Source organism: Vicugna pacos, chromosome 21 (genome assembly GCF_048564905.1).
Source record: "Vicugna pacos chromosome 21, VicPac4, whole genome shotgun sequence".
In the NCBI taxonomy this organism is placed as follows: domain Eukaryota; kingdom Metazoa; phylum Chordata; class Mammalia; order Artiodactyla; family Camelidae; genus Vicugna; species Vicugna pacos.
The window spans coordinates 6,400,345-6,425,813 of NC_133007.1; the positions used below are offsets into that span (position 1 = coordinate 6,400,345).

The following is a 25,469-nucleotide window of genomic DNA, read 5'->3' on the forward strand; positions in this document are numbered from 1 at the left end:
CCCTTTTTTTCAACTTGCAACTATCTGAAACTCTGGGATGGAGCCATTCAGTCAATCCTTGGCTTTCACTGGCTTAGAATACACCAATGCCATCTCAGAAGAATTCCTACTTGGGGAGCCCCTTTTGGAAATTCAAGAGGCATGATGTCTTCAAAATGATGAAATGACATACCTCCGAGTTTCAGGGTCAGTATGCTGCAATCAAAGCCAAGTCAAAAGCAGCTAGAGAGCAGAAATGACGTAACGCTCCCACATCAAAAATCACTCCACAACTTCAGCCCCTTAGCCAAGGCAAACGACAACCTCCCAATGAAATTTACTTTTAAGCAGAACTTAAACTTATCTTTTGTTTTACTTGTACAATTTGAATCTTTTTAGCAAATGATCATGAAAACTTGAGGAAGAGGCACAACCCTTTGAAATATCATTTTCTACTTCATGTATGTGAAATAAATCACTTATAATAATCTGTAGACAAAGTTGTCCAGGCAAGTATGAGTGTGTGTTTCTGGGGTGGGGAAGAGTCCACAGACTTCCCGGGACGCTTGGCGGAGCCCATAGCCCTGAAAAGGCCAGCACAGTCCCAGGCCTAACTAGCAACAGCTGCACCGACAGAAAGGCAGGTGTCAGTGGCCTTCTCCCTTTCTAACAGTCTTGTCCCCGAGCTCTCTGTGGACCTTCCTTATTTATGGGCACATGAAATTGCAAGGTCCATCTTCAGCGAAGTGAAAATATGGGTTCAATTCCAACTCTAGCCGTGTGATTCTGGGTAAGACATTTAATCTCTCTGAGCCTTTTCTTTTATCCATAACAACTCACCAGGTCATTCAAAGCTCAAATTAGATGAGGCAGTGAACGTGCTCTGTCAACTAGTTAATGTCCTAGAAATGTAATGTTGTATTATAATGTCCTATAGACGAGGAAAACGAGGTTCAGGAAGACTAAGTAATTTACAAGATCAGACAACTAAGAACTGCTGCATTCAAACCGGACTCAAATTCAGAAAAGCCTCCACCGCCCCATTATCCCACAGCTCAGACAACGGGACATAAATTACCCAGTGAGCCCTGTCCCCTCATCTTACATGCACAGAGGCCCAGAACCCCTCAGAAATGCTCCAACTGCCTTCTGAAGGACCTGGAGGAGCAGTCTACCCCCAGGAAAAAAAAATGTGGGGCTCTCAGGAGACAGTCTCAGACGACCCACTGTGTGCCAGGAAGGACGACCGAGGGACTGGCTCCTGACAAAGGCTGGACCCAGGTGCCCGCCCACCTGCAGCCACACGTCCGGGTCAATACCGTTCAACCCTGGTTGCGCCTTAGCACCACCTGAGGAGCTGAAGGAAACATGTGTATCAATAAATACACACACACGTGCCTACACACATATACAGACACACGCAGCGGTGCCAAGACTCTACCTAAGAGTATTTGCATCTGAATCTTTGTCAGAGCTGGCATCCAGACACCCGTATTTTTTAAAACAAACTGGGAATGGGGTAGGCGGGTCACTGAAGCTCACTGTGTAAATGGCGGTCCTGCTTCCTGGCTGTGGCCGAAGAGAAGCAGGACCCAGAAAGACTGCACAGACTGAACGTTTGTGCTCCCCTGACGTTCGTGTGTTGAAACCCTAATCCTGATGTGATGGGGTTGGGAGGCGGAGCCTTGGGGAGGTGACCAGGTCACGAGGACGGAGCACCCAAGAATGGGGTCAGTGCCCTTATGAGAAGAGGCCAGAGAGCTCGCTGTCTTTCCACCCGTGAGGACACAGCGAGAAGTCTGGCGTCTGTACCCAGAAGAGGGCCCCCTCCAGGACCTGACCGTGCCGGCACCCTGATCTCAGACTGCCAGCCTCCAGAGCTGTGAGAAATAAACGCCTGTTGTTTAAAAGCCACCCAGGCCATAGCTCTTCGTTAGAGCAGCTCAAACAGACAAGCCAAAGACTCATGATGAACACGAGTGAAATGAAATGAAGCCCTTCCCCAGCACAGCAGGAAGCAGGAGGCTTCCGGGCAACGAAAGAGCACAGCAGAGACAACCCCGAGACGTGGTTGTCATTAACCCCTGAAAGGAGGTGCGACGTGCTGGGCTGCTGGGTGAGAGACAGGTCTGCCTAATCCAGGGCTTCTGCCAGGAGCATTCGAGAGGAGCTGAGGTGGCGGAGCCAAGTCCAGACCCCAGGACAGGTGACTCTCCCCCAAGAGGTCCCAGCCATCGCCATGGGTGTGGCAAGTGGTCACAGCAGAGGCAGACACTCGCCAGAGAGGAGCACCCATGTGAGACCAGGTCCAGGCTGGTGTTCAGAAGGTTCTGGCCAGCCCCTGCCTCTGCTCAGAGGCAAGTCTGCGCTGGGCAGAGGGCGGGATGCACCGCCCTCTGTGTGGTGTGAGGGCCCTAAGGCAGTGTAGCTTGCGCTGTCAGGTGCCCCATCTCCCTTCAGGACTCCAGGTCCTGGCTCCCAGCTGCTGGGATGCTGTTGGCACACAGCCTGCGTGGTCAGCCCACGTCGGGAACTGCCTTAGCTGTGGCTGGCCTCCTGGCCCAAGGTCATGACACCTTCCTGGGGGCAGTCCACAGCCAGTGTCCGGTCCATGAGGGAAGAGAAAGGCCAGCCCTCTTTGTCAACTCAGGACAACTGTGGAAGATCATCCAAGCTTTAGAGTCCCACCCCATGAAGTCACTGAGGCCTCTGTTGAAATGCATCCCAGCCGAGCTTTTTCCTCCGCCCAATTCTGCTTCCTTCCCTTCCTTCCCCAGGTGTCAATGCCAAGAGCACTGTTCCACAACCGCCCCCCCATATAAACATCCTGCACGTTAATCCCCGTCTCAGAGTCTGTTTCCTGGAACCTAGTCTGCAACAAGCAGCCTCACCCTCCTGCAGCGGCGTGGGAGCAGAGCCCCAGAGAGGTGTGGGAGGAAAGGTGGCTGTCCTGGGAACAGGAGGATAAAGGATGGGCTTGACAGAGCCTGGCCTTCAGCCAAGCCAGGGCCAAGTGCAGGAGGAGGTGACACCTGCACCCCAGCCCAGAGGATGAAGCTCTGTCTTGGTTACGTGGCCCCCAAGCAGCTCCATAGCCCACTTGGGAAGATGGGGAGTAGATGGGAGCTGGAAAGGAAGAGGCTTAGTCCCAGCCAGGTGGATGAAAAGATTTCATCTGGAGTCCATCTGTCAAACAGCCCACAAACATGGGAAAAAACTATTTTCATCAGATTGGGGTTTACGTCAATATCAAACTGAGATTAGCTCTATGTAAAAAAGGGAGGAGGAAACAGAGGCCCAGACAGGTGAAGTAACTTCTCCAAAGCCACCAGCTTCCAGGTGCCAGTGTCTGGATGGTAGTCTGGTCCTACAATTTGTGCTCCGAACCATCGGGCCACACTGCCTCAGACAGCAAGCAAGGGCTACCTCTAATCCACATTACGGAGCCCAGAGAGGTAAAGAGGTTTGGCCAGGGTCACACAGCTTCTTGGTGACAGTCTCTTTTATAAATACATTTCTTTTTTTTTTTTTTTTTTGCTTTCTTTTTTGATTGAAGTATAGACAATTTACAACGTTGTGTTAATTCTGGTGTACTTCATAATGTAGAAACATTTCTTCAGCGACATTCTACAAGCCTGGCACCGTGGCAGGGCCAGATTTAATGTTACACCCCCTTGGAGGGTACGTGCTGTGAAGGAGGATGGCAGGGTGAGAACAGTATTTATGCTGAGGGAATCTTCCTGGGCCACCTCCCCCTAGAGGGAGCTTGTGGTTTGAAGGCAAGAATCCTCCCTGAGACTACTACACCCAGCACAGCTTGGCTGGGTCACTTATCTCCAGGAGAGCCAGAAGCTCAAACCTGCCACCTGGGCCTGAGAACAGGACACTAGCCCCCGAATCCTGCCCCACCCCGGCCTGTTTCTATCCCCACCCCCACCAGGAGGCACACGGGGCTCCCAGCAGGAACCCCTGAATTCAGCCAGCCTCCTGCAAGGCCGCCCCCACTCTACCCGGGAAGGCACCAGGGTTCCCTACTCTGCGCCGGATGCCACAAGCTGGGCCACAAACGTCCCCAAAGCATCAGTCTGGCTCTGGATAAAACCGAAGCTGTCAGCATGCTAATTAGCAAGCAGAGAGGTTGGGCACACTGACTGACAATTAATGACTCCATCTCTCTGTTTCCTGCTGGCATAGTATTAATTCATCGCACCTCTCCACTGGGGCCAGAGAGATAACACAGACAGGGAAAGTTCACATTTCAATCTGAGACTGAGATGAGAAAAGGGATTTGGGGAGAAGCGTCCATTCTCAGGGGCCAAGGGCACAGTGTGGGAAAGCCCTCTCCACCGACCTGCTCCTGAAGGAAGGAAAGTACGTGTCATAGAGGCTGGATCAGGGAGGGTCATTGGAGTGCAGGTGACCAGAAACTCCCATGGAGACGGGCTGAGTGAATAAATTGTGGCTTTAAGGAAATTGCATTTAAGGAATACTATGCAGCATGAAAGAGCTATTGTGTATTGCAGTCATCTTTCTAGAAACTGCCAAAGAACAATATCTAAGATACAGTGTTAATTTTTAAAAAGCAAAAGAATAAAAGTAAAATGCAGAACCGTAATACGATTGCATTTTCATGACAGAAGGGAAGGACAAGTTTTCCTAGCTTCAGCACAGAAATAAAGGGAAGAGAGCCACCACACTGGATGACAGCTGGGGAGCGCCGAGGTGGGGGGTGTGAAGATGGACCTGACCCCAGCACACTCAAGCCAGGCATGTCCAGCCACCACGCACCAAACCAGAGAGCATATCCCCAAGTAAGTATTTCTGTGAATTATTTCTGAACACTGAGAACAAAAAGGATAGTCACCTAACTCCTCCCTGTATTCTTTATAAATTCAGGGAGTATGCAGCTTTCCCATCACTGAGATCAGCCGGTGATGAGCAGTGCTGCTGGGTGGTGAGATGTGGACGGGACTGCAGAGGGTCTGCACAGGGCTTCCCGGGTAAGAGGTGGAGGGAAGGGAGAAAAGCAAAAAAAATGATCCCAACCCTGCATCTCTTCCTTCCCTCTCCACTCTGGGCTTTGGAGAGCAAAAGAGGAAGAGAGAGGTGGTGAGACGAGCCAAAAGCAAAGAGAGGAGGAGGGTGGTGCAGGTCGAGGAGCAGGTCTCGCGATGGGGGCCTGTGCTGAGAGGAGGCACCGCCACTGAAAACAGCACAGAGGCCAAAGTTCACAGCAGACTGGCCGCAGGGCCTAGGGCGATGCGCTTCTGTCTCTGTGTGTCTGCTTTTTCTTCTGAACATTAAATGAGAGGTGTTTTTAAACGTCTCGTTTATCACAGTGCCTGGAATACTGCCGTGTGTGTGTGTGTGTGTGTGTGTGTGTGTGTGTGATCTTCAGCACTGAGTATTTCCTCTTCTATGTGTGTCTTTATCCATGCTGCTGCTTCCAAGAGAAAATCACCCCTGACTCATATGCAACCATGCATCCAGGTGAGCCTTTGAGAGTGGAAAGGCAGTGCAAGGCAGTGAGGGAGATGGGCACTCCCAGAATGAAGCCGGAATCCCTAGGTGCTCACCTAGCTCTGCCAGTCTCTCTGCCTTCTGGCTTCCGTGTCCTTACCTGATGGGTGACCACAAGGCTGCTCCCGCCCATTCTTGCTACACGGCGCAGAGAAATGCTTCCAAGTGAGAGTATGGCTGCACTACACAGACATGACCACTTGAGGGCACCATAAAACAGGAAAAAATTATCTTTAGAAAAAGGAAAAGTGTGACAAATCGTACAGCAGGCACTAGAGGGCGCCCCTTTTCCCATTTTCTTCAAAAAGGTGTCTCGGAACACAACCGATTCGTATCTTTGTCCGTTCAGGAGGCTGAACATCTCCTGAAGATACCCAGGCATGGACCATGCTGGCGGGGTGGCGGGGTGGCGGGGTGGCGGGGTGGCGGGGAGGAGTAGCGGGGAGGAGAAACTGGCTTAAAATTGACAAGACTCTGATGGCGCCACAAAGGGAAGCCCAGACAGACTGGACGGACACCTGGGGCACCTGACTAAGGGCTGGGCTGCAGGGTCACACACTCTTCTCCCCTGCCTCCTCCTTCCTGGCGTGGCCTCGAAGGGATGAACCAGGACAACGGAGAATCACCTGACCCCACCTAGTGTCTGGAGAAGGCGACAAATTCTGCTTTCCCGCAGGGTCTCCAGTGGCTTCCGCTAAGGAGCAGAGAGGTTGTGAGGGGTGAGGGTCACCAGGCGCTGCTCGAGGGACGGGGTGTCTGCGCGGGGACCCCTACTGCTCACGCTCCCCACACAGTACCCTCACCGCCTGTTCTCTAAGGGAAGCTTTTCTAGAGCTGCTGGAACGCTGAAGAAGAAAAAAATGCAGGGAAAGGAAAGTCACTAGAGAACAAACCTAGAAAGAGACTTTTTTTTTTTAATCCCTGGAGGACAGGTAAAAACAATAAAATAAAATTCAAGGATGTGTGCTGAAGTCCCTCCAAAGGGCCCAGCATAAAGCCAGTCTCCAGGAGTCACTGGAATGGTGTCAGTTCCAGGGGGACCTCCCATGCTGCTCAGAATTCCAAGAAGGAATGCAGCAGGTCCCCACATGACTTGTGGTTTCCAAACGCGTGGCTGGCTAGTGACATAACACAGTGTGTGGTAGGCTCGCGATGGCTGGGTCCTGCTGGCATACGTTCTGGTTTCTGCGAGTCTCTTATACTCAGTCCTAAGAGCCTGAAATGCCTCCTCTTTGAGCAAGGGGACTCCGAAGGGCTGCGTGCTCAGGTGTCTGCAGGGCAAAGCTAGTCCCCTACAGGAGTAAATCAGCCCCGTCAGAGGCAGTAGGGAGGGGTGGGGAGTGTAGTGACCTGAGGCCTTCCTGCCTCTCCTCGAAGCATACAGATTTCAACTGTATTAAGATATCGGATCATTCAACAAAGCACTTCTAATCAGCTGAACAAATTCTTTCCCCAGTGCCTTTTTGGAAATGGTATGCCTACAGATTTCCAGTATTGTAAGAACCAACCCAGATGAGGCCTGATTTTGCCAGCAAGTGGCAGCATGTGGAATGATGTCCCCACTTAGCCCAACTCCTTCTGCACGGGGTTAGCTGCCTTTGAAGAGTTCAGAGAAAACTTAGCCCAATGGGCTTAAAAATTCAACCAGAAAGCCTCAAGGTTGAGACATCTTTGTTGGTTGGTTGTTTTTTCACAGAATCTGTCACGGACGTTGAGTGTGGTGTGAAAGCTGGTGAGAATGTTGGTGGGTGTTGGAGTTACCGTCTCTCCCAGTCTGGCTGCCCCAACCCTGCCTCCCAGGAGAGCATGGCTGCAGGTGAGGAAAGAAGTGGGGGAGATGTACAGGGCTGGGCCCTCCAGGCCTCTTCACTCACTGCAGCCCACCGGTCTGGCCATCAGCAGACTGGCTCATGTAAGGTCCCAGCAGTCACCCAGCCCTCAGGGCCCCACTTTCCTCGTCTGTCAGTGAGGCAGCCAGACCAGATGGTGATGATGATGGCGATGATGATCAAATGTCTGCTGTGCACTGACTCTCCACCACGTGCCGGCCACTGTGCGTTTCCTCATTTCATCACCTGAGAGCTGCTGGGGTCCACTGACGTATACAGCTGGTTCCAACCCTGACTGCACCCTCTGCGCCAAAGACTTCAACAAACCTCTATGCCCTCTGTTCATAGGATGGCAAGGGATGGCTCCTGAGGGTGAGGAACCCGACATTAGGGGAGAAACAGCAAACACGGGACTAAGGCCTTCCACGCTCTTCACGATCCAGAGAGGTCACTGTGCTCACCCACAATCCAGCAAAGAAGGAAAATGAAGCTCAGAAAGGTTGAATATCTTTCCCAAGGTTGAATAATGTATGGTTCAGTGGGGATCAAACAAAAGTGTGAAAGCGGACAATGCCCAAACGACCTGCAACTTAACCAACCTGGGTTTTCACAGCCTGCGAGGCTCCTCACCTGGGGGCTGACCCCCGTCTAGACTCAGAGCCCCTGGTGCCCTGAGCCCCCTGGACTAGATTCAACAACATGTCTGGGGGCTGTCAGAGGCCGGGTGAGCATCAGAGCATAATTACAACCATATCGACTGTTTACTGAGCATTCATTCACTCACGGATACTCACTAGGAGCCTGGGCGTCAGGTATCACTCCCAGCACTGCGGCTGTGCAGCAGACAAGGATGTGTGGCACTTGTGGGGGAAGGCAGTCAGCTGTGGGGCGTGATGTGACCCAGAGTCACCAGATGTCTCTTTTAGACTAGGTGGTGAAGGGCAACCTCTCTGAGCAGGTATCATTTTAGCTGAGGTCAACATGACAAGAATGGACCAACCTTGTTAAGTTCTGGAGAAAGAACACTCCAGGCAGAGGGAGGAGCCAGGGCAGAGACATAAGCAGGCATAGGTCTGGCCTGAAAGGAGGCAGGTGGGCGAGACTATAGAGAGGAAGGGAGGGAGTCGTACGGATGGGGCCAGAAGCCACCCAAAGACCAGGTTGTGTGGGGCTCCATGAGCCTGAGAAAGGGGCTCAGATTTTACTCTGAGTACAAAGGGAAGTTACGTCACAGAACCATAGTTTGGTTTGCATCTTTTTAAAATGTCCCTGTCTGATGGGTGAACAGATAGAATCCTGATTACAGAGAAGCAAAGATGAGGGAGAGAGGCCAATGGGGAGGCCATTGCAGTGGTCCGAGTGACAGTGGTACGGAAGAGACTGGTAGCCGTGGGCATGGAGAAGTGCTCAGAGTTGGGATGTATTTGGAAGATGTGTTGACAGGGCTTGCTGACCCACTGGAAGCGGGAGAAAAGGGAAGGAGAGAAACAAAGGATCACGAGATTTGGGGCTCCAGCAACCACAGAGATGCGGTGCCACTCACGGAGATGGGGAGGGCTGAGGGGCAGGCTGGGTCACGAGAGGATCAGGAGTTCCGTTTCGGCCGTGTCAAGGGTTCGACACTGATTAGACCACACTGTGAAGACGCCAGGCCAGCCTTGGCTGCCAGAGTCAAGAAATCCACACTCGGGAGTCATCTGTACATCCGTGGACCTGGCTGAGGTCGCCCAGGGAGACTGGGTGGGCAGAGGACAGGCTCAGGATAACCCTCGTGCTCACCAGCGTTTTGAGGACCCACACCAGCATATGCGACATAATAAATGTGGTCCAAATTTACAACAGATCGCCAAGGTCAGTGTTACTGCTCTCCTCTGCTCTGAAAATGCAGAGAAGTTACAATCAGCCCCAGGCCCCACAGTTTACAAGTAACATTACAAGAATCAACCCAACAAGTTTGAGTTGGGCTCCTGTCATTTGCTTGTGTTGTGCAGTCACTGCGGGGGATACGCAAGAGGGCAGGATGCCTCCATGGGACAAGATAGGCGTTGAAGTCAGAGGGCCTGGTGTGAATCCTCATTAGCTGTGATTCTGGACAACTAACATAATCCCATCAAACCTGAGTTCCCGAGTGTGTCGAATCAGACCTTTTTTTTCCCCCTTTCATTTTGCCAATGTCCAGTACGAGTCTATTACGTGCCAGGCACTGTGTTACGTGATGGAGACACAATGAGAATCGGACAGATTTCTCCATTCTGCAGTCTAGTGGGGGATACAGACATGTAAACAAGCAATTACAATACAGTGTGATAAGCACTATGATTACGGAAAGACTGCTTCCCTCTTTAAGTTGTACCAACCTACGCAGACTCTAAAGTTACACATGATTTCCTTCCTTCCAAATCCATATGCAATAATAGTCCCATATGAAATGTTTCTCTTCTTTACAACAGTATCTATGATTTCCACTAGAATAAATAACACATGCCAAGCACCGTGCACATAACCAGTGCTCAAAAGATAGTGGCCGTCGTAATTAAGGCTTGGGCTTTTTGACTTAGCACCACCTCTAACTTTGTGGCTCATTTTTGTCTTCTGTCAATTAGGAAAAACAGTAGCTAGTTCACAGGGTCACAGTGAGGCTCAGGTGAGATAAGTGTATGTGAAAACATTTTGTAAGCTGGAGGTAGTTCTATTAAAGCATCAGTAAAACACGGTTTCATGCGCACTCACTAGAGCTACAAAACTTAGTTCACACGGAATACTTAGTGTTAACCCAAAGGTCTCACAACCTGTATCCTGGGCCTGAGGAAACCTTTTAATAGGTTCTTTGGGAAATAACATTCTGCACAAGAAAATCTGCTCCATCCAAACTACCTACAGTCTGTCCACAGGAAGATGGGGACCCTTTACTTGGGGAGACCCTCCCCTCCTGACTCCTTCCGCTAACCAGTATTTGCTCACCCAGGCAAAGGCAAAAAAATGCTGGAAACCTTCCAGGCTGGTCTCTCGTCTGCTTCGTGCATCACCAGAGTCCTGAGTCAGTGCCAAGGAGGCAGGACTTGTAAAGCTGGTGGTGTGTGCTGTGGGCTGTCAGCTGTGTGGGTGGTGGACACGGCTTAGGGAGGGGCTGGAGCTGAGGGAGGAGCAGGAAGCTGGCAGGGCCGCCACCAACAAAGAATCCTTCCTGATTTCCTACTGCAGCAAATCATGCCCTGAGGAGACAGAAGAGAGAAAGATCCATCCCTCCAAGGTGCACAGTAGACACAGGTCCTGAACAGCCCTGAAGGAGGGCAGAGAACAGACTCCCTACTTCCTCTGCTGATTGTTCAATTAGAAAGCTTTGTGCAGTCAGCAACCTGCACAACTGCACAGGTGACCCAGAGATCTCAGCCGCCTCTTTCCCTAGAAACTAGCTGATTGGAATAGCTATCAGTTCCCCTCAGTACACTTATTTCAGCAGTCATTCGACGAATGCTTAATGTGAGCCAACTACGTATGAGGCACTGTTCTATACCCTGAAAATAAGAGAAAGTCCCTGCTTTCAAGAAGCTTATATTTCAGTCCAGGAAGACAAACATATACACACACAAAGTATGTGTCTGTGTGTGTGTGTGTACCTGTGTGTGTTGGGGAAACGGTAGTAAAGGATATGATATAAAATAAAGCACAGTAAAGAGAGAAGGTGATCATGGTGCGGGAGCGGAGGGGAGGCTACTCTATAGAGGGTGATCAGGAAGGTCTCTCGGAGCAGAGAGCTCAGTGAAGTGAGGGAGGAGGCATGCAGATCTGGGGGGAAGGGCACTATAGGCAGAGGGAACAGCAAAGGCGAGGGCCCTGCGGTAAGGTGGGTTTGAGGGCTGGCCCTGGGCCAGTGCCGCTGAAGCAGATAACTAGGGGAAAGAGGAAGAGATAAAGTCAAAGACACCTGTGCATCTATGAGGGAGAGGTCAAGGTCAAGGTCAAGGTTGAGGCAGAAGGTCACGCAGAACCTTGTAGATGGTGCTAAAGGCTGGGTTTTGTTCTGTGAGAGGTGAGAGGTCACTAGAGGCTTCTGAACAGAGAACTGATGTGATATGTTTCTGAAGATTCTTTCATGGAGACTCCGTGCACTCTTTCAACTCCTCTGTAAATCTTTCTTTAAAGAAAAATTTAAAAAGGACCCCTAACGACAGTGGCGGGGACGGCTGTAGCATGGAGGCCAGTTTAAGAGGTGGTTGCAATCACCCTCTTGGGTACGTTACTCAAACTTTCTGTGGCTCAACTGTGAATCAGACAATAAAAATAGTACCAGCCTCACTCTATTGCTACAAGGATTAAATGAATTAAAGTGTTTAGAACAGTGTGGGATATCTAGTAAGGACCAGATAAGTGTTTATGCAATAAAAAATTAACATAAAAGGTGGCTTGGACTGGGAAGATAGTGTGATCTGCTACACTGTGAAGGGTAAGCCGACAGGAATTGGCAAGAACTGGGTGTCAGTGTGAGAGAAATCAGGGTGATTCCAACGTTCCTGGCCCCAGCAACAGAAAGAATGGAGATTCCGTTTACTGAGGCAGGAAAGGCCACAGGAGCAGCAGGCTTGGGGAAAAGCTGATATTTTGCTGTTAGACATACTGTGCTTGAGAAGCCTAGGAACATACAAGGGAAGATGCTCAATCCGTGGGTAGCATTTAAAATTCAGGGAAGGGGCCTTGGCTGGAGATAGAAGTCACCAGCATAATACGGTGACCAAGGGTCTGGGGCTGGATGAGACCAACAGGAAGTGAGTGTTGGTGAGAAAAGAACAGGGGTGGGGACTGAGCCCTGGGCCATCCCATGTTTAGGGATTGGGAAAAGGAAGAGGAAATAGGCAAAGAGACTGAGGGGTGACTGATCAGGTGGGACGAGAAAAGAGTTTCAAGAAAGAGAGGGTGACAGTGAGGAAATGCAGCTGCTTCTGCTGCCACCAAGTCAGAGAAGACGGACACAAAGAATCCCGCACTGGGCAAAGGCCTGATTGGAATGGGTTCCAGAGGGAACTGCAGAAGAAAAACTAGAGACAGCGTATAGACAAAGGGGCACATCACACTCTGTGTGCACCAGCCTCCACATGGAGCGTGATGAGAGGTAGGCCACAGAAACAGGAGGAAGGGCCTGGAACAGGGGTCCAGATGCAGTGGGTGGCCAGTGCAGGCGGGAGATCACGCAAACCTCTTCACTTGCTGCTAAGCTCCCGGTGAAGTAGAAAGACAACTGCGGTCATGAGGTAGGATTAGGCTGGCAGGAGATGCTGGGGTTTTGAGAACTAAGGGAAAGGTGTGTGAAATAATCTTTAAAAGTGTGTGAGGGTGGATGAAAAGGGGAAAATTGTAGAGTTTCCAGGCAGGACAAAGCGAGGGACTGGAGGTGGGGATCACAAATTTACAGGAGAGTGAGCACTGCTGTGAGTTCTGCTCTAGCGACGTTCAGCTGCCCCAGTGCAGGGGAAGAAGAGGTGGCCAGCGGGATTTAAGCAGAGCCGGAGTTCTGCCAGAGCAGTATAACGGAGCACCGGAGGGGCAAGGAAGTGGAGGACGAAAACAAGGAAGTGAGTAAAACGATGGTGAAGCGTGAAAAAGGCTGTTGACCAAGCTGGGGGGCCTCCAGCACCCTGGCCCTCAGCTGCTGATGGGCCCCATCTTAGAAGCTGGCAGGAGAAAGAGCTGAGGGGCAAGAGGAGACCTCAAGAGAATCGTCACCATTCTGCTCCAGAAAGTATTTTCGGTGCTTTCAGTGGAATTTAATTTTATAAGACGGGAAGGGAGAACACAGCTGGGGAAGAAGCCATGACTAAGTGTCATGACCAGTGTCTTGTGGATGCTGGCAAGATGAAAAAATACGGATTTGAGCACCGGAAAGAGTGAACGGGGCAGAAAAGAGGTGGTGGTCAGCCAGTGGGAAGCTGGAAACAGACTGCGAAGCAGTGCAGTTATGACATGGTCCAGACTGGCCAAGGAAATGCGGTCTCAGTCAGAGCATGGAGGCAACATTACCCGGCACAAGAGGTTAAGGAACCACGAGACCAGGGTGCAGGAAGGGTCATCTAAGTAGATATGGCAGTAACCAAGAATTGCAGGCAGGAGAAGAGATGGGGAGAGAGGCAGTAAACCAAGAGCTAAAATCTGCCTGGGATGAAGGGCAGTGGTCTTGGGAGTCCGTAGATGGCTGCAGCAGGAAGAAGTAGGTGGCAATGCCTGATGGCATCGCCACCTGGCATGTTAGGACAGTCATGAGGAATAATGGTCTGGAAGTAACAGTGAGGAGCCAGGGGGCACAGACCCCACCTCCAGGCTCAAGAGTGCATGCCAGTGTCGGGGAGAGGACAGTCACCACGTGAGACAGCTGCAGATCAGGCAGAATCTTAGGGGAGAGGCAGGGTCCAGCTGGAACAGGAGGTAAAGGGGATGTCCAGAGAAGGACCTTGCTGATGACAGACCGTGAGTCCTAGACAGTGCATTCTCAGCGTTTGGGAAGCCGGGGAGGAGTGGGAAGTAGGTCAGACGAAGCCACGCACAGAGTCACGTGGGGAGGGAGTCTGTAGTGAGGAAAAAGGCCCGGTGATGCCGACCACGGAGATCTCTGAGCAGACTGCAGCGATGAGGCTGGGAGTGTTGGGGAGCAGAGCGGGTGGGGCAATGTCACGGTCTCCATCACCTCCCACTTTCTCTTCAGCCCACTCCATCGGGGACCCAGCCCCATCACCGTACTGACACCACTCCCATTAAAGTCACTTCCATATTGCCAAAACCAGTGGTTCCTTCTCCATCCTCATTTTATAGGACCTCTCAGCAGCATCCTACACAGACAACGCCTTCCTTCTGAACACACTCTGCTTTTTGCTTTTTGGTCCCTGAACTCTCTGGCTTTCCTCCTACCGCCCTGGCCACCCTTTCTCACCTCCTTTGTGGGCTCCTACTCTACGGCTACTCTTAAAGGTTGACACATTCCCATGCTATTGGTGTGTCTGCCCTGTTCCACCGCTTCATGGACCTGCCCTGGTGAAAGTACTGTCTCCCACCATCCCCACTGCCACCTCATCCTCCAACTAGCAAGAGTTTAACTTAGAGAAAGACCTAAGAGTTAGTCACACATTGCAAGCCACGGTGAAGCTAGTATTTCAGTGAGTATTGTAGGGATTCTTGAGTTAGGGCATGTGACAGCACTGAGTGACACGAAGAATGTGCAAGCTCGTCTCTGCCCTCAAGCTGTTCGGCATCCTCTTAAGACAAGAAAGAGGTGCATAAAAATACAGTACTTCTGAACATGAAGAAATGCCAACAAGTTGCACGGTATTCAAATGGCCATGTACTTCCTCTCACTCGTTTTTTGAAGCCAAGATGAGATGACTTAGCACGAGTGAGGTCACCCTGGAAATCAGGCCCAACTCTGTCAGCCCTGAAGCCAGTGCCCCTGCTGTGGCATCCCAATGGGCAGGTGAGATTAGAAGTTAAGTACTTGGGAACTAGATAAGGCACTGTGCCACTGCAGTTAGAAGCATGGATTCTAGAACCAGACTTCGAAGGTACAAATCACTAACCAATATCACATCGCACTTACAATGCAGTAATTATCAGAGGGACCTTGGGAAAGTCACTTAACTTCCCTGTGCCTCATGGGTTAAATGTGGACAATAAATACTATCTCATAGTAATGATAAGGATTAACATGAGTTAGTATAGGTAAGGTGTTTAGAATGTTGCTGGTACGTAGAGCTGTGTAAGGTTTTGAAGACTAACAGCATTGGGAAACGATCAACAGGAGAGAAGGTTTGTTGGGTACTGGGTGCCCAACTCCTCTCTGAATCCCAGGAGCCTGGCACATGTCAGGGCTCACTGAATCAATGAACTGACAAACATATTAACATCCATAGGAAAAGACCGCCAGAGATCAGCTAACCTACTCCTGTATGCACCATCCAGGATGTCCAGGTAGGTAAATTCCACCATGACCAGCACCATCGAAAAACACCTGCTGCTCGTCTCTTTGCCCTTGATGACATCTAACAACTCAAGGATCTCAGGCAAGAGGAGAGACAGACAAACAGACCACAGGACATGCGGACATGCAGAGTCAACACTGGCATCCGGAAGACAAATCAGTCCTTGAGTGGGGTGCAAATCCAGGGCGACTGAGAATTAAATGAAATCCTATCTTCCTTTAATTTATGACTCCTAGGAATAAACGCCCAAGTTCTCAATAAGCAGGACTCAGAGGAAAGGTGGCTCAAGACAGAACATAAATCCTTTTGTTCTACACAGAAAGATCAGAAATAAAGTCATAGCGGGGAAGGAGGGGCTCAGATCTTGGTCAATCTCTTCCTTCCACTGAAGAGCTGCCCCAAATGTAATCATTCCCTCAAGGGTGATACTAGAAAGAGGAGGGTCAGCAGCAATTCTGGAGGGAAAGGTGAGATAGACGTTTACATTTTGGTGGATTCTCCATGCTTTCATAGAGCTCCTCTGTCCTTGGAAGCTCGGGGTGTGAATCAGACCCCTGTGCTTTCTGCACAGGCCCTTAGTAAATTAGGTGTGCTTGGGAGGACAGCCTTAGACCTCAGTGAGGTTCCATGCAGCCTACAGCTGGTTAGTGAGATGGATGGGGGCTGACCGCAGGGATCTCACTCCGAGAGTCAGTCCCCTCTTTGGTGGCAGCAGAAGCAGATGCATTTGCCTTGCTGGGCGCATCCTTCCCAGCGGGACCCCAGACGCCGACCCCACACCGCCCCAGTTCTCCCTTACCACGCGGCCTGGCCGGGCCCTGCGCGCCCCGCCCCGCCGGGTACTCACTCCCACTCCTTGCGCCGCGCTTGCGGGGTGCTCTGCATCTTGTGCGCCTCGTGGGCCTTGATGATGTCGCGCTGGTCGATGAGACCCCCTCGCCGCCGCTTCATCACCTCGGGGCTGACCGGGAGGAAGGGGCTGGAGCCGCCCTCCCAGCCCGGGCCCTCGCCCTCCTGCACCAGGAAGAAGTTGTCGAAGCCGGCGGCGGCGGCGGCGCGCGGGGAGGCCGGCAGCATCCCCGCCTCGTCCGAGGCGTCGGCCTCGAGCAGGGCGCACTGCTGGGGCCGCCATGCCTCCTCCTCGGGCAGGGCCAGGACGTGGCAGCGGCGGCGGCCCGCGGCCCTGGCCTCAGGGCTCCTGCCTGCAGCCGGGCAGAGGGCGGGCTCGGGCAGCCTGCGGCCTGGGCTCAGTCCACGCATCTCGGGCACCATCACAGAACATTGCTCTGCCGGGGGGGGGGGGGTAGGTGAGAGATGAGGGGCGGGAGGGCAGGGAGAGTAGGGGTGGGCACGAGGGAGACAGAGAAGAGAAAGAGGTTAGTGACGTTGTCCTCCCGGGCAAGGCTTCCCGCCCAGCCCAGAAACTGGCCCACAGTAGGAACTCAGTAAATGATCGTAGAACTCAGGAGCATCCACTGTGGACCAGGCTGGGTGTCAGGTGCTGGGTATCCAGCGTTAAACAACGTGGACTTGATTTTTGCTCCAGGAACTTCAGTCTAGTGCAGAGGACAGAGGTGAAGGAAATACTCACACACAACCGTGATCAATGTCCCAGGGTGCAGCTTTGAGGAGGGGAGGACACCCAGGCTGTCCTTCTCTGCCCCGACCTCCACAGCTAGCTGGCTATTCTCTCCCTTTTATGGTGAAAGCATCCCCCTAACCCTCTCCCCAGTGTCCCAGCTCCTCTGTGGAGGTCCTTCACACCACGGCTGCCCTAACTCTCACACTCTCCCAAAGAACCAGCCACAGGCAGGCTATTCCTGAGAACTGGGTCCCCCACATCGATTTCCTCCTCCTTTCCTTATTCACATCCGCCACAGGCTCGGGAGCGTGTGTGCAATCAGACGCCTCACTGGCTCCCTTGACCCTGGTTTTCCTTTTCCACGCCAAGGAGGATGTGGCCGGATCTGCAGCTTGACAGACTCGTTCAATCAACACTGACTGAGGGCTTACCACGTGCCAGGCACTGGGCACACCAAGATGAGCTGGATTTAGTCCACATCCTCCTTGTGGGAGAAACAGGCAGAGCATGGATGTGACCTCACAACATGATGCACGATGATTGAGGTGAGCCTGAGTGTTATGTGAGCTCATAGGAGGGGCACCTGGGCCCACTTGGGGATGTTGGGGGTGGTGCTTTGCAGAGGAAACGACCTTTAGGCTGGGTTTAAACAGAGCTTGCTGGATGAGGAAAGGGAGAGGATTAAAGACAAAAGGAAGAGCATGTACAGACAGGATTTACAGAACCGGACGGAGTCAGAAAGAGTTCCCATATCCAGTCTGAGGTCTGGGGGACAGTCCTGACTTGAGAGAACTTGGCCTTACCACCTTCCCAGATCTCTACTACTGTCTCCCTCCCAGCCAAGAGGCCAACACCTGAATTCCCAGCCTCCTACCCACCCACATTCCAAGCCACGCCCCTCCTGACCACAAGTGGCACACATATGCCACCATGGCTCCAAAAAGTGCCATTTGCTCTACACTCTGGAAGGAGCCTGTGCTGGGCATCTTCCCAGAATGCTGCCCTCTAGACCCCGCCCCCGCCTTCCCTGATCTGGACTGCAGGTCAAATTGCGAATCACAAAAACAAAGAATATTAAAATGGGCAGGAATCCTAAAGGTTTAGCCGTATCATTTTACAGGTGAGGGGGGCTGAAGTCCAGAGAGGCAGAGAGACTTGCCCAGGGTCACACTACTGATAAAATGCAGAGCTGGGAGAGGGCTCAGGTTTCAAACCCCAACTCATAGTTTTTTTCCCACAATACTGATCATGCTTCCTCTACCATGTGTAACAGAATCCACAGATGCCTCCTGAGCCCCCTCCTCATTGCACCAAGGAAGCTGGCGGAAAAGAAAAAGGCAGGATGATCTTAGTACATAAGTGATAAAGCCTGATGTGAACATTAAATAAACCCTGACTTCCCTGGAGAGTAGGCACTAAGGTATCTTCCTCATACGTCTCCTCCTGAATTTTCAGCATCTGGACTGGTCGTCCCAGCCCTGCCAGCACCACACCTAATGCCTCTGTGATGCTGGGCTGTGGGCGCTCAGGATGTGCCATTGAGCCCTAGATACTCAGCCACTAAAGGGGGCAAGGGCAGGGGAGGTAAAGGGTCCAGGGCAAGCTTGGTGGGGAGGAGTGGAGGAGAAAATACACTTCAAGTCCTGCCAGCAGTTGGGTGGGTCCCTCGAAAGAGTGATTCATATTCCTCACGTTGTCATTCTGTCTCAACTCTGCTTGATGGATTTTAAATTTATCCTCCATTCCTACGATGTTTAAATGTCTCTCCCTCACCACACACATGCACGCACCCCTCCCACTCCCTCCGCAGGCTTCAGCCCCGTCAGAAACCCAAGCAGTCTTGCGTTCTGTCGCCTGCAGCCTCCTTTTCCTTGGGGACCCTCCAGGGCAGGCCACCCTCCCAGCCATCACCAGGCCACCAGCACCTGGCTCCTTGCCTCCACTTCCAGGCCTACCCCTCCCTCTCCCTCTTTACTGGATTTCCCCTTCTCAGATACTTTTCCAATTTGAATCACATCCTTGCCAAAATTACAGCAGCAAAAATATGCACTGCAGCGCTCCCGCTGCAACGGAATCAATTTTACGAATATCAAAACATAAAATTATCTCATCTTTCCTTTAAGAATTCCTGTTAAACAACCCTTCTATTATTGATATAAATGTTCATCAAGAGAATCTGTCGCCCCCGCTGCCTGCCAAGCTGGCCAGTCCCTAGGTCTGCCTGTCATCAAACTGAGAGAAAGCCTTCCATCTCAGGTGACTGAGACGAGACGGAGTCTATGTCTTCCAGGGAAGGACACATGAATCTACTCTATACTGAGCTTCACCCCCAGCCCTCAAATCCTGGTGTTCCTTGAGTACCTTGAATTCAGGGGTTTTGTCTTCTCTTTCTATACCCAGCACCTGGTACTGAGTTCAACACACAGTAGGACGCTGTGGTGGTCACTGGTACTGTTGGCCAACTATTCTGGTTGTCCTCCTCCTGGAAGTGCAGAGTAGGACACACTTCCTGGCCCCCGTGGTTGAGCAGGGTCACGTGACCACGCTGGCCAGAGAGTTGCTTCAGGGCTAAGCATTTAATGCCAGTGCAAGATCTCAACGTCCAGATGGACAGGCCCACTTTTTCTGTAAAGGACCAGAGAGTAAATATTTCAGATGTCACAGGCCATGCAGCCTTTGTTGCAACTACTCAAATCCTGCTGTTGTAGCATGCCAGCAGCTAGACAGTATGTAAATGAGTGTGACTGTGTTCTGATAAAACTTTATTTATACACTTTTGTAAACTTTGCCCTTTCAACTGCGTCTCTTGGACACCATCACTGTCACTCAGTCTGTGCCCACGGGAGCAGGTTCTACAGAGCAACAGGCAAAAAAGAGGGTACAGGGAGCCACAAAGCAGAATCAAGGGTGGACACACCCAGGGAGAAGCTTCCCGAGGGCAAAGCTGCTGCCCGTGGTCCCACCCCCAGTCCCCAGGAGAAGGAAACAGGCCCAGCTGCTCTGAGATACTGGCCCAAGATTGAGCTCATGAAAGCTCCGAGGGCACCTGTCTTATTTCTCTAACTCTTGCTTTCCACTCACCTCTCTTCTTATTTGTTGCTTCATCTGGCTAATGCGCTGGGGGCCCTGAGAAGGAAGAGGACACATCTGCAACCCAACAGCTCCATTAAAAACTCCTCCCTGGCTTGTCAGGCCACATGGGGTAGCAGGATATGGTCTCTCCTTTCCACTCCTGTCCCAAGCACCCTGCACTACCAAAGATGCCTGAGCCAGTGATCACACTTCTGCCTGCCTCTGAAACCTTCTCCCCTCCCTCTTCCAGAGCCGAAGTTGAGATCTCCCTCCACAAAGGAATGTTATGCTCCTTGCACCATCTTTCCCTTTATATCCTATCAGGAGTTTGAATTTTACTCATCTGTTTTTGATTGTTTTAGAAATAATGGCTCATGCATCCTCTTGGCCTGTCAGTGCCTCTGAGGCCCAGCAGGTGAGTCCGCCATGGTGAAGACATGCATCTTCCTCTCTTTGGGTTCATGCCAAGCCCACTCCTATCCCTCACTTTCTGACTCTTCCAGAACATATGCCTCTTCCAGCCACATTCTGAGAAATGGGTACACCAGGAAGTCAGCAAAGCTCATGCTGTTGTGAATGTACTGCCTTCATACCCTGACAGGGTTGATTTCAGCAAAAAAAGGTCTCCATTGCGCACACCAGCAAGTGGCACAGGCTGGGAGATGGTGGATAGAACTGGGACTGGTGGGTACTGGAAGGTGAGCAGTGGGCACAAAGGTGTTCCTGAGCTGGCCCTGTGCCCTCTGCCTGCCCTGGAAGAAGGCAGGAGGGTCCCAATTCCCAACTGTCAGAAATGAAAAATCACAAGAGGGAAACACTTTTTAAAATAAGATACTACACAACTGAGATACCACTCAGTTCTTTTCTAAAAATGATGCTCTAGGGAAGAGAGCTGATACAGTCAATGTGCTTCCTGCCCAGCAAAAGGGAAGGCAGGGAACCCTGCTCCTCCCCTCACCCACCTGCTCAGAGAGGAACATTCCTGGCCGAGTAATAAATATTCATCTAGGGATTCTCATCTGAGCCATCTTGCTCCCCTACCACAGAAGAGGAGTGAAAGCTGGATTATTTCATTTGTCGTGACCAGCTAGGCTGTGGTTCTCAAGCTTCAGTGTACATCAGAAGCATCTACATTGCTGGTTTTAAAGTGCAGATCCCTGGAATGCCCCCAACCCCACCAGAGAGTCTCATGCAACAGATCTTGGTGGGCTCAGGAATCTGCATATATAATAAGCACCACCACACCTCCTCCACCCCCAGGAATCATGTCTTGAGAAACACTGTCCTGAAAGCAGCGTCTCGTCCTGAGAGGTGGCGCCAAGTTGGTAAGAAGTAATGCCCCAGATGCATTAGGATGTTAAAGGCCCCATAGGTAGGCCAGTGTCCCTTTCGCCAATTTTCAGGCTACACCATGAAATGAAGGTGCCAAGAAACATCCAGGATGAGTTTCCTTGACCTACCCCAACTCCCTGCAAAACTCCATCCCCCCCAGGCTGGCGTCAGCTTTTGCCCATCCCATATTCCTCTCCACATGTCTGCGTTGTTATGGCGACATTCAAGGATGGGCTAATGTCCAGCAGCAATTTGACAGGCTAGTGCGTTTTGAATGTAAATTAAGGCCCAAGGCAAAAACATGGCTTCAAATGTAGAATGATCACGACGTCTGTCGGAGTACAGGAGGCAAAAAAGCTTTGATCTGGTGTCAGAAGCTCGGGGCTTGGGGGAAAAAAAAGACTAATGAACTCATCTACAAAACAGAAGGACTCACAGACATAGTAAACAATCTTACGGTTACTGGGGACAAGGGGGTAGGAAAGGATTAACTAGGAGTCCGAGATTTGCAAATAATAACTACTATATATAAAAATAGATAAAAGGCAAATTTCTTCTGCATAGCACAGGGAACTATATTCAATATCTTATAGTAACCTTTAATGAAAAAGAATATGAAAGTGAATATATCTGTGTATAAGTATGACTGAAACATTATGCTGTACACTAGAAATTGACACATTGTAACTGACTATACTTCAATTAAAAAAAAAAAAAGCAGCAGCTCAGGGCTTGGGATACAGTTCTGGCAATTCTTAGTCAAGCAAGCTTTGGCAGGTCATTTCTCTTCTCCAGGTCAGTTTCCTCTCCTGAACAATGATGATAATAATTATTCTATAATTTATATTACATTATACAATATATAATGATAAGTGCATATTATGTAATCATATAATATATTAGAATGGATAATAAAAGCTGTCTTACAGAAGTGTGTGGTGAGAATCAAATAAGACAGCATCTGGGAAAGAACTTGGAGATGTGAATTAAGTAAATACAGAGGACAAAACAGAGGTTAGGAGCCAGCAGCTGAAGCCAGCTCCCCTCTCATCAGATGTATCTCTGGGCACATGACATAGTCCTTCATTTCCTCATCCTTAAAATGTCATTAAGAGTGGATACCTCATAAAGTTGTTTTGAGAACTGAATACAGAAACATGTAGAACAGTACCTGTAAAAATGCCCAGTCAGTGTTAGCCATCATTTTTATCATGTGAATGATATATTTTGTTAGAGTAAATAATGCTAGTAAACAACCCCAAAACAGCTGTGGTTTCATACAGTAAAGATTTATTTCTCTCTCATGTCACAGCAATAACGCAAGTTGGCCCAGAAGATGGGAAAGAGAGACTCTGCTCCACACAGTCATTCAGAGACCCAGATTTCTTTCATTCAGTGGCTCTGTCATCTCCTAAGGATGGCTTTTTTTCTTTCTTAAAGGGCTGAAAAGTAAATATTTTAGGCTTGGCAGGGCAGAAGTCTCAGTAGCAACTACTCAACTCTGCCTTTGTAGTATAAAAGCAGCCATAGATAATACACAGATAAATGAATGGCGCTGTTTCAATAAAACTTCATTTACAAAAACAGGCAGTTAACACCTGAGCCTAGAGCCTCCAAGTCCTCTGCTAGATGTCTTCTCTCCAGCCTGGGGACAAAGAAAAAGACAAGGCACTTGGGGGATCTTGCAAAAGGTCTAAAGGCCAGATGTGGAAATGATACATATCACTTCCCCACCTCTTCCATTAGAACTCAGTCTCCTGCCCCACCTTAACCGAAGGAGAGCAGAAATGCAGTCTACCTGGGAGCCAAAGAAAAAGAGGAGAAAACCAACACTGATAATCTGCATCACACTGTCACTGTTGGGACTGGGGTATAACCACAAAAGTGAATCAAAATGCAGACACTCACAAATCAATCAAATACACGGAACATCAGCCAGTCCAGTGGGGTGGTAATCAATTGCTGAAAATTAGCCACATCACAACGTTGCACAGAGAGAGATAAACAGACATATTTTATGTAAAAGAAAAGGGGGAAACCCTATATGTTGTGACAGTCAATTCACCAAAGGATCTTGATGACTCGGAAAACAAGACCTCAACAATGCAAAGTGTTGGCGGGTCCTCGCCAGTTATGCAGTAGGCTCACCCCACAGACACATCCAGCTGGACAGTCCTTAGAGGAATGACAGCCCCCTCACACACACACTGGCCTTCAAGCTCCAAGCAGGCAGAGACCGACCACAGCAGCCGTATTCACCACCACATCCCTAGCACCCCGCCCTGTAAGCATTCAATAACCATTTATAAAAGGAAGGAATGAAGGGAGGGGAATGAGGAGGGAAGGGAGGCAGAGAAGGAAGGCAATGTGCAATTTCCCATGCCATAATCTTGCTATTGTGGTAAATTTGTCCTCTTCAAAGCTGGCTTCTGCAGAAATCTTTACAACTACATTTGAGTGGGTAGGAGTGGTGTTAAGGGGCTTTTGCTTGAAATTTTCCAATCTGCTTGAATATTCACCTTTATGATTCTGCTTTAAGAAGCTTCTGACAATCTCCACAGGACCTGCCTGACTTAGAGAAGGGAAGGAAGACTCTTTCATAAGGGAGGAGAGACTTACTTAATACACCACTCTGCCAGAAATCACCATAGAGTCATTCAACAAACATTTATGAAGCACCTGCTACGTGTTGGGGAGTGATAAAGGCACTGGAAACTCTTTATGGTACCACAACAGAATCCAGAAAGAAACTCAAGCAATTAGGCCCAGACTAGACAATTTTTTTAAACACAACTACTTTTTAATATAGACCAAAGGTTACTTCTACAAGAGTATCCTGAAACTCCTTGCACATTTGTGACTTTTCCAGGACTTGTTACTTCTGTTACTCTTTCTACTTCCCTAAAGCACCCAGACTTGAACAGACAGACAGGCAAAGCTAAAAAGGAATGTGTACTTTTTCCAAAGACCTTAGGGCAGGTAGAAATCTGAGGACAGAATACTGTTCTTTGGACAGTCTCTCGAAGGAGTCAGGATTGGTGACAGCTGGAAAGAAAACAACCATCACCACCACCTGGACTTGCAGAAACAGAGTTGTCTGGCCTGGGACAGAGAAGGGCTGGAGGACTAACTTCCAGGAGACTGCATATATTCTCTGAAAGGCATCCTTCCAAACCACTGCAGCATCAAGCTCAGAAAACTGAATCCACAGTGCTGCAAAAACTCCTCCGATAGCTTTGTTTCCATCAAATATTTCTCAAGTGTCAATGCCAGGAACACCAGGGATCTCCAACTAGTGCCTGATAACATCCCTCCTGCCCACGCAGACCAAGATGACTTGAACTGATTTCCCCGGTAGCTGTCTTTGAAAGAGGAGTGAGTTACTGCTGCAGTCAAGTGATGGGTGGGAGACGGCACCAAGTGTGCAGCCAAACGGCATCTCGTCTCTGAGCAGGATCCCAATCCCAGTGCAGGCTTTCAGAGGCACTGGCCCTGGAGCAGCCCCTCACTCCGCACTCTGAGCATGGAGCGTGGTTTGCACTGGGAGAGCTGGTCTGAATCGCCACCTAGTGAATCCGGTGCAGAGCCACGACCCTGGCATTCGAGGCCTCCACCAGGTGGCCCCAGAAAAAGGGACAAGCCCACAGCCCTCAAGGGCCTTGCATTTTGGCCAGCTGTGCGCCCCTGCGGTGGTGACCATCTCTTCCAGATGCTAAGCTCCATCCCATCTACCAGTGCTGGCCCCTCCTGTGGGTCAGGTCCAGATGTCAGAGAGGTCTCACAACCTAGCCTTTGTCCATGTACCCTCTCACTGTGATCAGATACGTGGGAAGTTACAGAGAAGCCTGCCAGCAGGTGGGAAAGCCACAGCTTACAAGCTGGATACTCAGGCACTGATGGAAATGGAAGGACGTACCTACATCTTCCAAGCTATTTTGATCTCTGAGAGCCTTTAGACTCTTTCCTTCATCCCCCCTTCATCTCTGTGCTCTCTGACTGCTCATTTACGCTTTTTCTTTCTGGTCATTTATGGTGTATTCTACTACATAATTACCAATAATGATATTATAATTAACCTGTTTTTTAAGCCAAAGAATTCATTGGGAGCAAAATTTGCATTTCCAGGGATAATATGACCTGAATATTTTACACTCAGTACGTACACACGGTGCACAGTGTTGGCAATTCCAGGTGTGC

The 25,469-nt window shown here is 50.3% G+C and overlaps 1 protein-coding gene and 1 long non-coding RNA gene across 2 annotated transcripts in view; one reads left to right on the forward strand and one right to left on the reverse strand.

Annotated features, from left to right (window-relative positions):
• Positions 1–16,301, reverse strand: part of CACNA1E (calcium voltage-gated channel subunit alpha1 E) — a 345,168-nt gene extending 328,867 nt beyond the window's left edge. Inside the window, exon 1 of the mRNA XM_072945997.1 lies at positions 16,134–16,301. Within this exon, the coding sequence (XP_072802098.1) occupies positions 16,134–16,237 (104 nt within the window). The 5' untranslated portion in view covers positions 16,238–16,301. The remainder of the gene's footprint in view (positions 1–16,133) is intronic.
• LOC140687931 (uncharacterized) lies at positions 4,453–7,143 on the forward strand. The gene is made up of 2 exons (XR_012062555.1): positions 4,453–4,790; positions 6,956–7,143. It is a non-coding gene; the product is annotated as an uncharacterized lncRNA (long non-coding RNA).
• Positions 16,302–25,469: the final 9,168 nt, after the last annotated feature.